This window comes from Pyrgilauda ruficollis, unplaced genomic scaffold (assembly GCF_017590135.1).
Source record: "Pyrgilauda ruficollis isolate IOZ18807 unplaced genomic scaffold, ASM1759013v1 scaffold7, whole genome shotgun sequence".
In the NCBI taxonomy this organism is placed as follows: Eukaryota; Metazoa; Chordata; class Aves; order Passeriformes; family Passeridae; genus Pyrgilauda; species Pyrgilauda ruficollis.
Window position 1 is genome coordinate 2,600,246 of NW_024528821.1, and position 16,599 is coordinate 2,616,844.

At 41.7% G+C, this 16,599-nt stretch overlaps 1 protein-coding gene across 3 annotated transcripts in view; it reads right to left on the minus strand.

Annotated features, from left to right (window-relative positions):
- DACH2 (dachshund family transcription factor 2) overlaps positions 1 to 16,599 on the minus strand; it is a 247,595-nt gene that overhangs the window by 116,178 nt on the left and 114,818 nt on the right. For 2 of the 3 annotated variants that reach the window (XM_041485380.1, XM_041485378.1), the window contains exon 2: positions 8,394 to 8,512. In XM_041485380.1, the coding sequence (XP_041341314.1) occupies positions 8,394 to 8,512 (119 nt within the window). The remainder of the gene's footprint in view (positions 1 to 8,393; positions 8,513 to 16,599) is intronic. The other variant, XM_041485379.1, reaches the window with a different exon arrangement.

Here is a 16,599-nt window from a genome sequence, read left to right on the forward strand (position 1 = left end):
CCTTTTATGCAAATATTAGATTGAGACTGCCTCAGTCAGGAGAGATAATCCATTTAGAAATATTATTATTATTATTATTATCAAAGCACATCCAATCAATATGCAAATGCAAAAAAAACCCCAGCAATTAAGCATTTTAATTTTTACAATTGTTCAACAGTAAAAACAAAGATGTAATGTGCATCAGAATGATTTATCATTTTACAACCAATTTTCTACTTGACATATGTTAGTGCATGATTCATCTACATTTTTCAAAATCAAAGTCCATGATCTGGGAAACTAATTCTGGTAATAAAATGAAAAGGTGACCTTGCTTAATTTAATAAGTCTGTGTAGAAATACTCTTTCAACATGTTAAAAAATTACAAAAAGGTTATCATAGCTTGCTTTCATGGGAGAGCACCTTTTCCAGCTCATTTCTCAGGCCTTTACTGTAATTCATTAGATTACATAAAAACAATGTAGATCATTATATTTTAATAAAGGCTTTCTTTTCCTAATAAAATATCCGTCATTTATATTCAGACATGTATTATATAAAATGCTTCTCTTTCTGAAGTGCAGCTTTTCATATTCAAGTCACAGGAGGCTGGTAGCTGGAGGAATTTCTAATTTTTTGCAAAGGATTTTCAGCATGAATTTGGTTTCTAGATTGAATCCTCCAGAACTGCAGCCCTACATTTATCTTTCAGAGAGGCCCAACCCAGGATCAGCAACAGCAGCTGCCCCCAGCAAACCCTGAGGCCTCTCTGTTCAGCAGAGGATGGTGCACAATAAATATTACACTCATTAATCTGCTTGTTTTGCTTTACACCAATTAATGTCCCTTGTGATAAAACAGTTTATACAACTATACAACTATGCAACCTTTATAAAACTGCACAACTAAAATGGTTTGTACAACACAAACACATTTCCAGAGAAATCCTACTACAACCTCACTTAATGAGAGTGATCAGGCAATCAATCTATTTCAGTTATTCTCGCTTCCAAATAAAAACGTGCACCTCCTCAGACTGCTCAGAAAGAGATGTTTCCTGTTCATCACAAATTCTAATTTGTTGCCAGCCCCTGGCAGCACTTTTTTGCTTGGGAGGGCTGAGGGAAGAGCACATTGCTCCTGGGCAGGAGGAGCCACCACTCCGGCCAAGGAGTGATCTGGGATCAGGCACTGACTGCATCTGCAGCTTTGCAAAGGATCCTTACAGAACCTGTTCTCCAAAACTCTGTGGGGAGTAGGAAAACACTTGTGTTTAAGACACCAAGTAATCCAAGCCAAATCATTGGGATTATTTGTTTGCTGATCTTAAATCACACTGAAGCATTTCCCTCGTGTACGACTCCACAGCTGTGGGACAAGGACCAGAGAACACACATTTAAAATCACAATGGAAGCACTCAGTACCTGACCAGAACTATGGAACCACCTGGATTTAAGCACATTTTATGTTTATTTTTTTTTAATCCAGTGAGATTAATTCTCTCCCCTTTCCTGCATAACCTCACCAGTGTTGTTGTATCAAGAATTTTGCCAAAATACAGCTTTGTAGAGCTCTCCTTTAGGAAGCCCCACTACTCCAATCTAATGCAGATCTAAGTGCTGCATTTCAAGAGAATATTATTTATATAAATATGGCAGTGTTTAGCACTGCAAGTAGATGATGGATCAGTATTTTTTTGCAACCAGAGGTGTATTATTCTTCCAGATAAAATTGCACCTACTAAGTTTCAGGTCACAGAAGTAAGAATTTAAGTGTGTGCAGACAAGTTGAGTTTAATAAGTCTTTGAGATACTGCTGGACACACAAAATGCAGTCAGTGTGGGAATCTTACACAAACACAATGAGATACATTTAACTACACTTGTTTGTGATATTGGTAACTATTACTGTACAGGAAAATAAAACCTAACAAAACCAATTCAATTGTAATAGCGTTATTGCCAAAACAGTCCTCCGGAAAACAGGGAGTGCTGAAGGCAAGTCCTTCACACCTCCTGATGCTATTTATGACCTCAAGACACTTCTTAACAATAACTTAAAAAGTAAAAAAGTTTCAAAGTCAGCTGAAGACAAGAGAGAGAGAAGCAGAGAGGCTTTATGATCACTCCAGACCTGAGACAGGAGAGGCTACCAGAAAAGCTGCTGGAAAAGAAAGCCATGGATGCTACAAACAGGGAGATGAAAACTCACTGGTTTTGCTAACTCTGTGACACTTCAGCTGTTTCAAATGCTTCCCTTCCACCTGCAAATCAAGGCAAGCTCAGTGCAGCCCCACCCTGAGTGCCAAGCTCAATTCTCTCAGTGTGACCACCCTGACTGAACTTGGTTTTCCTTAAAGATGTAGGAACTCAGTAGGATTAATTTTCAAAAAACAAATTTTACCAATGCATAAAAATCGAAGTACATTGCTGAGTTTCACACTTCTCGGACAGTAATTAGTAACTGAGGCTAAGTGTAAATTAAATTTACAACAAGGTTAACCATTCAGCAAAATCTCAACAGCTTTAACTATTCATTTGTCAAAAGCGTAATGTCCCACCTGACAGAGCAGGCACTGAAAATGGATCTTTAAAGAAAGATAGTATTAAAAGAGAAAAGGAAAGAGGAACTGAGTGACTCACAGTCACCAAGTATAGTTCTCAGATTATCAGAACTCTAGTGAATGGCTGTATTAAAAGAGTAATGATATGATCCTGCATTCCTCATTCACTCCAATTCAGGCTCCCTTCAGCACAGAAATCTGCTGGCATGAGATGGGTGGTACTCAATCATGCTGCACACATGGTCTTTAATTTTAAAATCCAGTTAAATAGATGTTCTAACATCATTTTTTATCTAAGAACATTTCATGATAAAATGAAAGAGCGCACATGTAACTTATTTGTCAGCTTTACTGTGCAGTGGATAACTTTCCTATGTAACTCACACGAGCTTTCATTTCCCAAATCTATCTGCATTCATTATGACAGTAAAAATGAAGAGTTGCTAAAGAGACGTATGCATTTTTATTATTGTTTGAAAAAATAGATCTTTCCACAGTCCTTTGAGCTTCTGAGTGTGTGATTTGTATAAAATATTTCTCATTTTGGGGACACAGCAGATGGAGTGCAGGGCACTGTGGGATATGCCATTTATCACAATGACAGTGCGTAGGTAGCACTGATCCTCTCACCACAGGGGGAAGCTCGAGCTGCAAATGTGGAGCAGCATTAAAAGCCCGACGAGTGGAGTTTGGCAACACTTGTACTACTCATTAACTTAATCATATTAATTTATTAGCCATATATATCAAAGTAATTCACTACTGAATTGTCACCAAGAACAATTTATAAACTGTTAACGCTCCCCATAGGCAGAGGAGTGTTGTGGCATCCTTAATCAGTGTGTTTGCCTTTGATTAAAAATAATAATTTCTACCAAGCCAGGTAATGCCAACAGTGACAAAGTCCTGCATATGTTTCTCATTATAAATGGAACTTGCAAATGTCACGTATGACAACAGGGAAAAAAAAAACACCAAAAAATAAAAGGGTAATTGTAAACAGCGAAATGAGCCACAGAAATGGGATGTAAACACACAGAAATGTTCAGTTAAATGCTGGAAGTGAGGAGAGGGTCCGTGGGATTGCTGGCAGCAGGAGCTGCCACAGGCTGTGCTGGCTGATGTGTGCCCGCCTTGACAAACACAACTGGGCACCAGAGACCCCAAAAGCCTCCAGCCTCCTCCACTGCTCTAACACAGAGACACCACATCAAAATGCCCAAAGACTGCAGCAAATCCTGTTTTATGCTCCCTTTGCTGAATAAAGACCAAGTGGCTGCTGCTGTCGCTGCTGACGAACACATGAAGTTACCAGATCCTGTGAGCTGCTCTATTTGAGTCCCACAATGATGTGACTTGGTGCAGCTATTAAAATATTAACTCCACTGAATTATTAATTACCTGAAACTATTAAGTTCACAACAGATACTTTTAACTATTAATAAGACAAAACTGTTCTGAAAAAAGTATTTGTATCTGTACAAATGAGTCAATATTTTAAACAGTGCATTCTTAAAAACTTTAGACAGTGTCTATTTTAACTGCTTATGAAATAAAAGCAGAATCATTTCAAGAGGGGTGAAACTAACGTAGCAGATAATGAAATAGCAGTTTATCTTACACATTGGCAATGCAGGTGGTTTGCTTCTGTCTGAGTACCCACTTGAAAATGCCTTTTTTTCCTCTTCTCACGAGTTTCCCCACCAGCCAGGCTTCCTGCCGCCCCTGTGCTGAGCCCTCAGCAGCTCCCAGCCCTAAACCCCACTGTGATCCCTCTGCTGACCTCCCAGCTGTGCCCTGCCAGCCCTGCCAGGCTGCCACAGCTCGGGCAGCACAGCCCAGAAAATGCCAACAGGGATGTTCCAAACAGGCTCGTGCCCATCACCCTGTCCCTCCCAGGACTGCTGCAGGACCCAGCCCAGGGGCACTCACAGAAATCCCATCCTACTGCCTCAAAACTGCCCCACACAGCTGCTGTGTGCCCTGTACCACCATCTCACTAAGCTCTAGAGACAGGATCATTTTCCCCATGAGCCACCCTCTACAATACCTTGAAGACAAAATGAAGCAGCCCCCAAAATGCTTTTATTGAAATAATAGCAGCCGTTCTACAGACTGAGCAGAGGAAAAACTGCAGTGAAGGCAGAGTGGTTTTCTAACCTTTTCTGAGGACAGCCTAAACGAGGGGTAGGAGGACTGGAGTTGCACAGATAACTACCAAAAGATCCAGCACTCTTTCAGCTTCATTCCCTGTGAACAGTTTGCTGAACCATTGGCTTCCATCACGTAACAGATTCCAGCTTCTCTCCACACAGCAAACTAATGCTTCAGACCCCAAAACTTCCTTGAGAATCTATTCCACAGATAAGTCCCAGCTGTCTTGTTAAGATACACTGATGATAAAGACTTGTACATTAGTAGGAGATAAAGCCTTTTTTTTGTCCATGTCACTTCATCCCACGGCATTGTTTGAAGGACTGAGCCTTTGATGACCATCCCTCTGTGACACACAGGATTTTAGCTTTGCCCTCACAGCAGGCAGGGGCACCACGCTGATTCCCACATTTCCTACACCAATACAAAAAGGAAAACACTTTCTCCTAAATTAACATAAAATGGACAGTGCTTAACATCAGCTCTTGAAGGATGCAGGCAGGGCAGGGTTCCTGTGCTGCCTCCTGAGCCCTCCCTGGGCTGTGCATCCCACACACAGCACCTCATCCTTCTCAGGCACAGCACTAACCCAGATGTAACCCAAATATTCCCATTCCCCCAAGGTGGAAAGTACCTACAAACATTTAAAAAGGTCGAGGCTTCACCTGCACCTCCTTCACACTTTACTTAGGTCTAAGAGTAGATAGAGCTCACTGTGCCAAGAGGTCAAAAAAATACCCTCCCCACTGGGAAATGCAGTGTGCCTAATTTAACTACCTGTTTATTATGTGAAAATGACCATGTAAACCGAGCTGACACAAACCAAATGGGTGATGAAAATAACAGCACATTTCAAGGAGTGGAAACACAGATGGCTCGTCTGAGTCTGCAGGAAGTTACTAATCATCACTGGGTAATACCCCCTCCAGACAGAGCTGCCAGCTCTGCAGCCACAACTGCGACTTCTCCAGACCCATCCATCTAACCAAGAGCCAGCCTGGACGCCACTGCCTCCACTTTACCTTGACAGCAGCCTGGAGAGGAGGTAAAACTGAAAAAATGCAATGCTGGATGAATCATGCTGCATTTGCTGATGGGGAGCCTGTTACTAAAATGAAGAAAGCAACTAAGCTGGACACAGCAAATGAGGGAGCCACATGAGAGTGATGTTTTTAATTAGAATAATGTAGGCAGACTAACATTAACATCTGCATATCTGTGCTATAGGAACAATGGGCAAGATCAGACACAAAGATTATCAAGGACAAGAAGACATCCAGAGGAAATGCTTCAGGCAATTACACTGCAGGTAGAGGGAGCAGGTAACCAGAGAAGTCCTCAAGATGTAAAAACTCTGTCTTGCCTCCCTATCAGCCTCTGCTCTTCTGGAAGGGATGGATCCAACCCTGCAATGCTGCAAAATCTCCTCACTCCTGGTCCTGCTCCCCTCCCACAGCCACCCAAAGATCCACATGGGAGCAGGGAGCAGCTTTTATTCCACTCTATTGTCCACCATTTGGAAACCTGGAAGAAAAAACCTCTGTTCTACGACAAGTGTTAAAACCCATTTTGTTCTCATTTCAGCCAAAGGAAAGAATCCAATCCCAAAGTACTGCAGGCAAAGCAACCAGAAATTTGTGTGTAAAGAGGTACAGCTGCAGCTAATGGGGGCTCCATTCAGAGCCACAAGAGCTCAGATCCCCAGGGAGTTGACAAGAGGCTCTTTTGGCACCTCTGCTTGCCCAGCAGCTCCCCCAGCTCTTCCCTGTCCTTTCCTTAGGAGCAAGATAAGCCCCACGAGCCCTGGGGAGCTGTGGCCCTGAGTGGCAGGGCTCAGGAGCTGTCCTGCTGGTCTTGGGGCCACCTCACCCACAGGGACCTCCTTGTGTGCAGCCCCTGGTGACACCACCATGCTCTGAAAAGGGCATTTTCCCCTCCAAGCTGCTCCCAAAGCACTGTCAGCTGCTCCAGGCACTTTGTCTGGGACTCCCCAAGGTTTTCCCAGGGTCAGGGAGGTGGCTGCCCCGACAGACACCCCCCAAACACACCTCCCCCCCTGTGCCAAACACAGGGGATGGATGGAGCCCACTCACACTTCAGGCTCCAGACAACTCCCAACAGCCTGGAAATTCAACTTCATCATCTTCTGCTCAAACTGTGTGCTACTCAAAATATCTGTGAGACACAGAATGTGTCTGTGGTGCTTCACTGTGCATCCCCAACATGCCACATCCTAAAATATTTCCCAGTTTGAAGCAGCATGGCAGTCTGTGTGATCTGGTGTCCTATTTGCAAACACACACTCACACACACAGTGGAAAAGTAACATGGAATATTCTGGATTTCAGGGAAGAACTGATCAATGCAAGAGGCTCTCGCGCTTTCCTGTCTATCAGCAGTAACATGAACAAGAATCCATTAAATTCCTGAGCTGAGAACACAACAGAGATACTAAAACCCCTCATTGATGAGCTACAGGAGGGAAATCACAGCTCTGGATCCCCGTCACAAACATGAGCAGTGCCTGAAGCTGCAGCAGCCCAGCGGTGGCACGTGGCTCTGGCCAAGCCCCTTCATACCTTGTGAACTGCTCCCGCTAAGGCTGCTGTGAATATTGTTTAGGAATGTTCTTTCCCCTGTTCCACAGGGAAGGTTCCCTGTGACAACCCTGGGGCTGCAGGGGCATTAAGGCTCTCGCTGTGTCCCTCGGTTGCCGTGCACAGGTTCTGCAAGCAGAGTGATCTGTGGGATCAGGAGCGATGGCATCCACTCCCAGCAAGGATCTTTTTAATTCTGCTTTTCCTGTTACGTATTCTACAACTTTACATTCTCCTAAACACTTCACTATATTTGGTTATTAGGGAGTTACAGTTTATTTAGACTGGACTTTTGACAGCAATTCTAAAACTGCTAAGCCTGTTGAATATTTAAGCAATCACTTTTATGAATACAGCCTGTGAATATAGGTTTATTATGAAAATCAACTTACCTTTAGCATACAGCAATTAATAAAAAAATTAAAACTCTCATCAGGATGGCACAAGATTTAATTTAAACTCTATTAATAAATTAATGAAGTGAAATTAAATACTATGCATTAAATTATGCTTATAATTCCACATATTTTCATGCTAGATTTTTCACTTCATGATACTGAAAGCAGATTATTAAAGCACAGTGCACTGTGGCAACGTGGACTTATCTGCTTTCAAGTGCTCCTTCTGTAATTCCTACAAGCATCTCTGTCTCTCCCCAGCAGACATTAATGGGGTTACAATACACCAGGCATTAGCCACGCTGCTCAGATCCCACGAGAACTAAAACACACATGCATTTCAAAGGAAGAAATGCCTCTTACAGGCCTCCCAGACAACAGTTCAGCTTCTCAGGTTGGTTGGGTTTTTTTGTTGTTTTTTTTTTTTGCTTTTACTAAAATAACACATTTAATGGAATTTCCTGTAAGGAAATTACAATTAATAAAGAACTAAATTACAAATCCATTAGATTTCAGTCACTGCAGCAGCAAAACAGAGTTTTCATGAACGCTCAAAAAAAAAAAAAAATCCAATAATGTAACCTCTGGTAAAGCCTGCAAAAGCCCTGAAGGACAAGGCAGTTAGATCAATATTAGTTTATTTTAACTGCTGTGCAGTATGAAGAGATGAGGCTGATCATCAGATGGGTTTTATTACCTGTTGGGGAGATAAGCCCTGGTGACAGGAGGCCTGGCACTCCGTGGGGCAGCAGCCGTGCATTCTCCTGGATCGCCACTCCCAGCGAGCGCTTGGGGGGTCGTCCTGGGCGGGAGCTGCTGGGACAAGAGCAGAAATGAAAACAAGGTTTTCTTTGTGAAATGTTTGCTCCCTACACATGCCATCGATTCGTGTGAAATGCGTGAACCATCGGTGATAGGCGAAAATAAATATTAGAAGTTCCTGCCTGGGACAAAAAAAAAAAAAAAAAGGGAAAAAATCGCTTGGTTAAAGAGGGGAAGAGCTGCACGGGTGTCACACGAGCCAGCAGTAAGGTTTTCCATTATCCAAGGCTGCCATGACCTCAGAGGGGCTCAGTGGAGAGGGGTTACAGCAGTGACTGCTCCAAAGTCTCTGCTGTGCACCTGGAACACAGAAAATTACAGGCTGTGATGCCTGGAGATGAAGAGTTACAACCCTGAGTGCAACATCACCTCAGAGCTTGCTTTGGACCACAGCAGGTACCTGCCTCCTCCTGAAGGGCAGCATTAACTTAACCCTGAGCTCTGCAAAGCTCACCACTTACCTTCCCAGACTGACTGGTGGGTTTAACTACTGCAGATCAAACAAGTGCCAGCCCAGCCTGCCGAAAAACTCACCAGTTTGTGAATTATGGATGCAGATTTTAATCCAAAATGTCAGAGGCCCCTTCACAGACTGGTTCCATTGAACTCTTGTTCTCAGCTATCACCCCTTACAGCAGTGTGTGTACATGTCCCCATCCTCCACTGCCATCATAACACAGATTTACAGGCCAAAAAAACATTTGAATCGACTCTTCCTCGAGCCATCTAATAAAAATGCAACCTCCTCATGTTTGGAAAAGTATTGCTGCTTCTCTTTGGTCATAACAGATTTTACTCTGTTGAGTAATAGAGCTTTTGACAACATAGAGTGAAACACTGTATAAAGTAACTAAGCTGCAACAATGAATGAGGTTTGAATAGAAAGCATTTCCAAAATGACTTCTAGTTCACAAAGAAATTTAAGTTAAACTTCACTCTATCAAGTTACAGTGGCAAAGCCCTCCATCAATGCACGACAAACTCTGCATTTAAATGAAGACAACTTCCAGCAGCACTCCACAGAGGTACCATTAACCTGTTCATTTTTCACACCATGCTAGTGTTATTTTGTTTTACTGTACATCAAAGTAGCACAAAATCATTTTTTTGGTTTACTATTTTATCTCTATAAAACCATTCCCCCCTCTTTTTAGCTTCGGGTTTGTCCATTTTGAATTTCATTTTATTCAGTGTTTTTTCCATTTTTCTTTTTGATGCTTTCAGTTGTTTATCATACTATGATGGCTGTGCAGTAAAGCTTGCTACAAGAACTGCTGGGCTGTAATAATGTAAACCTAAAATAAGAGCATTTGATTTCCCGGGGAAGTTTGATGCACACGTGCATTCTCTATTAAAATCACCTGCTGAAATCTTCCCCTGCACAACAAAATTTCTAACAGACAGCATTAGGTTGATACGTGGGGGTTTTGAACAAATAGGAATCATTGTTCTTTTGAATTACAGGAGCCTGTAATCCACAGGCATGTGTAAGTGCTTAGCTGGCACTTACTGTCTCTGAAAAAAACCCTACAAGCCAGCTAAAATTAGCAGCTTTCTCCAGTGGAAGAGCTCAATCAACAAAACAACAAAACACTTTCTTCCCGAGCTCAAATACTAACCAATCTTTTGCAGAAAACTCCGTATGTTAGTATTAAGCTAAGAAAAAACATTTTCAAAATGCAACAAACAGCTTTCAGAAAATTTTACAAAGAGACTTTTTAGTCATGATTTGTATTTTCAGAGGATAAGCAGGGGGGGCTGTGGAGTTTCAGCCCTGGTTCTGCAGTTTCAGAAGCTGACTTTGAGCCCACAGGTTGAGCAGAGGTGTTTCCACACCTTAACGTGGCCCCTGTGCCTGAGCACTGACCCGCACGGAAAACCCAAGAGATGAAGGAAGAGAAGTTCACATCAAAAACTTATTCCACTCCCTTCCAGGACCCTGCTGGCTGTGTTTATGCCCTCCCTCGCACAGGCAAGGGAAGCTCCACTGGGAAAACACAGCACTGGTGTCCCTGGGATTGGGGTCCTCCTGGGCAAGGGACTGATGGACTGAAGAACAAGAAGAGTTCTTCTGCCCTAGGGAAAGCCCTTTCAGCGAGCATTCCTGTAATTCAGGAACTCCTAGGGCCCAGATTCGGGGCTGAGAGCTGCAGCCATGATAACTGGAATGGAATTGTTCCCAGCTGAATCCGTTCAAGTAAAACCCAGGTCCTTTGTCTCTGATTTTATCTCGGCTTAAATGAAAAACTGCACGCTGCTCCCAGCTGACCGTGACGCACCTGCAAGGACCCGTCTGGGTCTGCAACGCCGAGTTCTGCAGTCCCCACGCCCTGTGTCTGCTTCCCAGCAAGGACAGGGATCCCAGAGCCCCCAGCACTGCAGCAGACACCTCAGAATTCCAGCTGGATTCCCTGGATACCCCCAGAGGTGTGTCACCCATCAGGAACCAACAGCTTTAGCTTGGGAGGACACCAGAACTCACAGCAAGTGACGTATCTGAGTCCAAACGCTTCCACTTTGGGCCAGAAACTAATTTTCTGCCATTTCTGTTTAACCATGAAGCCAGGAATTTCACAGAGACAGGACGCAAATGTTTGCTCAAAGTCTTGGGTTTTTCAGTGAGATATGCACAAAGGACCAGCAGATTTAAGGTTTTTATGGGATTTACTTTCTGTTGTGAATGCACTGCTGGCACTACCAAGCCATGGAATGTCACTGCTCTGTGTCACAAATCCCCTCTTATTGTCCCACATGGTCTAGAAAGCCACCAAATTTCACCTTTACTATTTAAAACATATGCAACCTCCACAATTCAGCCAAAATTGATAATAAAAGCACTGAACAGCAAACCCAAGGCAAGCGAAATTATCATTTGGGGAGAGTAAGACATAATTTGTGATTATGGAAATATTAGCATATAAATGCTAATAGCATTAGCATATAAATATTAACTTTATTTAATATTATTGCTCATCTTTTTGTCACCCTGTTCTTTTACTGCATTTTCTTTTCACGTTTTTCTTTCTCTCATTCAAGAAAGTTACATATTCAAGAAGTGTAGAAGAATCTTTTCCTCGTTGGTAACAAAGGAAGTATAAACAGGAACAATCCCCTTCAAACAATTTTAAATGCATTTCTTTGAGAGTCTAAAATCTCTACACAAATTTTGTACTTGCCATCAATAGATCTCTGTAAATGGAAAATTACTCAAATCTAAATTAGATTTTATTAATTCAGTCAGAAACTTCTAGTTCATGGGTATCTTTTAAAAACTTTTTTAAAAAACAAAAATGAAAGTCCCAAGTGAAGACCATGGAGGCTAAAACAGAAGTACAATATTGTTTCCCATGTATACCTTCAGTCATCTTACTCTTTTTACTAAATAAAATAATTACTGATTAACATTTGATTGGCATTTCTCAAACCTAAAAACTCCTTGGGTCACCAATTACTTGAAAATGAGGAAGACTGGAGGTTTTGGGTTTTTACCTGCATTTGCACCATGGTTATAAAGTCATCGCTGTCATCCTCTCCACCCCAGCCCCACAAATCCACTAACTCTCAAAAGAGAAAAATGAACTAATCTTAATGTTGTTCATTTTTAAAATTTTGGTTGAAATTAAATTTGTCAGAAAATAAATTACATTTTGAGCAGTATGTTTGACAGATGAAATTTATACAGGAAAATGCTGAGAAATTGTTCATTAATGTCTCTTTTCTTCTTTATTTTCCACTCCTGTTGAGAGCTAATTTTATTATTTTTTCTTTCAAAGTTTTATACATCCCCTTGATATCACAAGGATTTTTAATTTGGATCAATACATGAAGTAATGTTTTATTTTTGTGATTTCTTACAGTGACTGATCAGCTCCATCTTTTGTAACTCTATTTTATGCTCATTATAGACAACTGTATTTCCCAAAATCCACAAATTCATCAATGCTTTGTAAAATGTAATTAATCAGTGGAAATATGCAGCATATCACTGCTGATGTATGATAGTGCTCTACTTTTGTGCTTTTAAATATAGGACATTTACTAGAATCAGAAGAGAATTTGCATATTAATCAAGACAAATAAACATGTGGTGATTTAACTAGGAAACTGTTATTTGGATGACAATTTAATCAGCACAGGTTGAAAGGTCCGTCACTGCAGCATCCTGTTTCTGCTAAAATATTGATTGCACTACTGATTTCAGTAATGCTTTATTTTACAGGGCACAAATAACCATGTAATTACTCTTTAATTGAATGGTAATTGCTTGCTGGCAATTATTTGTTAAGTTTTGGAGTGTAATTACTAGGTTATTCGTGTTTTGTGAAATAAAATGTTATGTATTAGTAGCCCAAAATATTTTCTGTATGAATGGTCTGCCAAAACTAGGAAAGTTAGTTATGATGGCAGGAGTTTGACAAATAACACTATAGCAGTAAAACTATTATTAAAAGGATCAGATGAACCTTTGAATGCTTTCCCTTTACAAAATTAACATTACATGTAACATTTGTAAGATAAATGGAGGAATACTGTACCACAGAAGCATGATTTCCTCTGGGGTCTAGTCCACCATTTAGCATAATTTATCCTGATGTTTTGCTTTTCATTCTCTGAGCTTCTTTAGAGGAACTGAAATAAGCATCCTACCCTCTGGAGAGCAAAGAATAAACCAAGTAGAAATATATTTCAACAGTACTTCATATTTCTGCAAGTGAAGTGGATTACCAGCAGCACATTATCTTAGCAGCCTATAAACTCTGTAGCCTTGGCAGCTCGCTAGATAACAAGGGAAAGCATTATGTTTTGCAGTGTCAATGAGATATGACACTTTCTGTGATATGTTTATTCCAAGCTGTGATAGATGAGGTACCCAATACTTTGATCGTTAAGATTTGAATTTTACTTCTACACTTTTTCATTTTTGTCATCAACTATTTATGAATTGGCAGGAGGCAGCCTTGCCAGGACTGCTGATTTTGGGGTTTTTTTTTTTCAAAAGAGATCCAGTTAATAAATTAATTATTGATTTCATGAGGCTGGAGCTATTTGGTACAAAAATATGCTAGTCCTGTGATTTAGGAAGCTCTCATATGTATCACAGATTTCTTCAATAGCAACATATTTTATTAGGCTTAAAGGAGAAATACTGAAGTACTGCATGACACGCTGTGTAAATTGCCCTGCTAATAGTGGCAGTAAGTGGTGCAAGTGCTCAGATGTAAATAAAACAGAAAAACACAGTAACACTTAAAAAAGCTAAATAAAACAGACACACACACACCCTCAATCTTAGTTACTTTCCTGAAACTGGCACAGGAACCAGAAATTAAAATTTTTTGTCTCTTCAAAGATCATGAAATACCCCCTAGTGATTGTGCAAGGTACTTTTTGAAGCATTTACCAATAAATGTAACATCCTGATGAGTTAGAATTCTTCCCCGATACCTTCAGATTTTTAGTTGCAGCACGGACTTAAAATAATCTCCCTGCTTTGGCATTTATTATAAGGTTTCAAAGATGCCAGTGGTAGTTAAACTCTGCCTGACCTTTCAGTGTTTAAGGAGAGAAGCAAACCCTGACCCCGCAGCAACCTGATTCTGTCTCCTCTCGGCGCTGGCAAACTGATCACTTGTCTGGCCATGGCAGGACATTGGATCACCAGCCACATCAAAGGCAACAGGAGCCAATTCAGCAGCAGGGAAAAAGCCATCCATGCAAAATGGGCAATTAACATTAATCATAGATGAAGCTGCTGGAGCCCACGAGGAGAACCTGGTGCCTATGGCAACGCTCGGGGCAGTGCCCACGCCAGCAGCAGCACAGCTCACCTGCCAGGGACACAGGACGTGTGCAGAAAGGCTCTGACACTCCAAAACACAATCTCCCTGATGCCTCAGGTTTTAGCTTTTAGATTTTTCAGATTCTGTGCTGCTTTAGTGTGTACACTGCTTTAGTCTGAACTTCTTGTTAGGGGATGGTGAGCTCTGTGCACAGAGCAGGGAGACAAAACAATTCCTGCTCCAGCTGGGCACCAAGGACAAATGATCCAAATCTCAGAGAGAAAAACAAGCAAGATGGGACTGCATGGGCTGCAGCTGGAATTGAACTGCAATCTGCAAATGGAGCAGAGCTGATCCCAGGGAGAGACCCCGTGAGCGCTCGTGCATTTTGGGACCATTTTGGTTCATCTTGGGTGCAGCTCTGATTGGGCTCTTGTGCTGCCCAAGGTGGATCCACTGAGGCCTTTTAATAAATCCCTGCCTTATTTAACTATGTCCAGTCTCTGTTCTAGGTCAGCCTGCACAAGGCATCATCCCCACCCAATTCTCCAGGGAATTCCAGCCAGGAATGTCCAAAGAGAAAACGTCAGTGGGAGTTTGTTCTAAAGCATCACAGATCTGAACTTTCTCTGTCACTGTGATTTGTGTTACTGTTAGAAAAAAAAACCAAAAACCCAGTCCTTAACGGCACTGAGATGCTCAGAGCTGGGACTCCAGTGGAATATTATAACTTTACAACTTTACCTTTGAATGTAGCACATTATCAGCATGTTCATCCTAAAAAGTCTCAATTAGTGAAAATCCAGTACTCAACTAAAACTTGACTTGGAGTTTACAGTTAGAAAAATTACCTGAACTCCTTGTATTCAATCGTTACTATAGTGGTTCTTACTTAACAAAGCTTAATTGCTTTTCTGAAATCAGGCATTACAAAGTAAGTTTAAAAACAAAGAATGCTTTTTGGTTAGTTGAGACTTAAAACTTGAAACAACTCTTGAATTATTTATGAGTGTACCTGCAGATATAACAGTACCTCAACATTCCTGGTTTTGCTTTTTTCCCATCAAGTAAGACCACAGGAAAAAGGGGGATAACTCGCCAAACTTCCGAACTGGGGAGATTCATGGCTGCAGACAAGCTGGAGGCTGATCCATGTTCCACGCTGCCCCAGCTCAATTTAAGGGTGTGGCAGAGAGGAAATTGGAAGTGTGACTCCAGCAGATGCAGGGATACACACAGAAATTTAATGGAACTGCATGAAGTTAGTAACTGAGGCAGTGAAGGTGCACTGGCACAGACAGAACACAGTGCATTTAGCTATGGATCACAGCCAGGGGGACAAAGTTCCTGCTGCTGTGTCTTCACTCCCATTGTTCCCACTCTGCCTAGACCAAACTTTGCAGGAGAGGGCCTGTCCAGGCTGGAATCGTGCCACTAACAACACACCCAGCTCACAAATTCAAATTACAGATCTGTTGTCAAAACAATGCTCGCCCACGATGTCCAGCTAAATGAAATGTGGAAGTGCCAGAGACAAGGCCAGGTTCATTCTGAGCCTTGCAAAGCTCAGCTCAGCTGCTTGGGTGCCTCTGCTTGGATTCTGGATCCAGTCAGAGCTGGGAACCACTGCAGATTATAGCCAATGTTATTATGCAATTTGCATTCTGACTGGTTTTCTTTTCTTTTAATCTCTTAAAGTATCTGGCTATGCAGCAGGTGGAAGGAACCAAGCCACTGAACAGGTTTTTAGGATTTTTCCCTGTGTGTGAGAGCTCAGCACTGACGTGAGCAGATGACAGGGCAGGCACTGGGATCAGCACAGGGAGAACACAGCTCCATCCCAGCAGCTGATGCTGCCCAAGGCACAGACAGAATCACTCTACACACTCCAACCCTGTGCAAAGACATACCAGGACACTGAGGAGCCATAAATCTCCTCTCATACAAGTTAATTCAGCCCAATTTTTTTTTAAGAATTTATTTTTACACATACATCCACAAATATTTGCACAGAAACTTTCCAAGCAGGGAATCACAATCTATTACAAACATCCATGTCATGTTTCTGAATTGTATCAGCCCCTTCCAAGCTTTATTTTTGACCTGTATCTGAATTCAATGCCAATTTAGAGGAATGTATTACAGTAAAAGAGTTTTGAAATACCACTGGTTTCCACTAAGCTGTATCTCAGTAAGTCTCCATTCAATGAAAGTTGTAAAAAATGTGACTGTTTAAGCCTATTATCTACGACCAGAAACCCAAGAGTAAGACCTGATGTATTTACAGCCCTGAGTATCAGG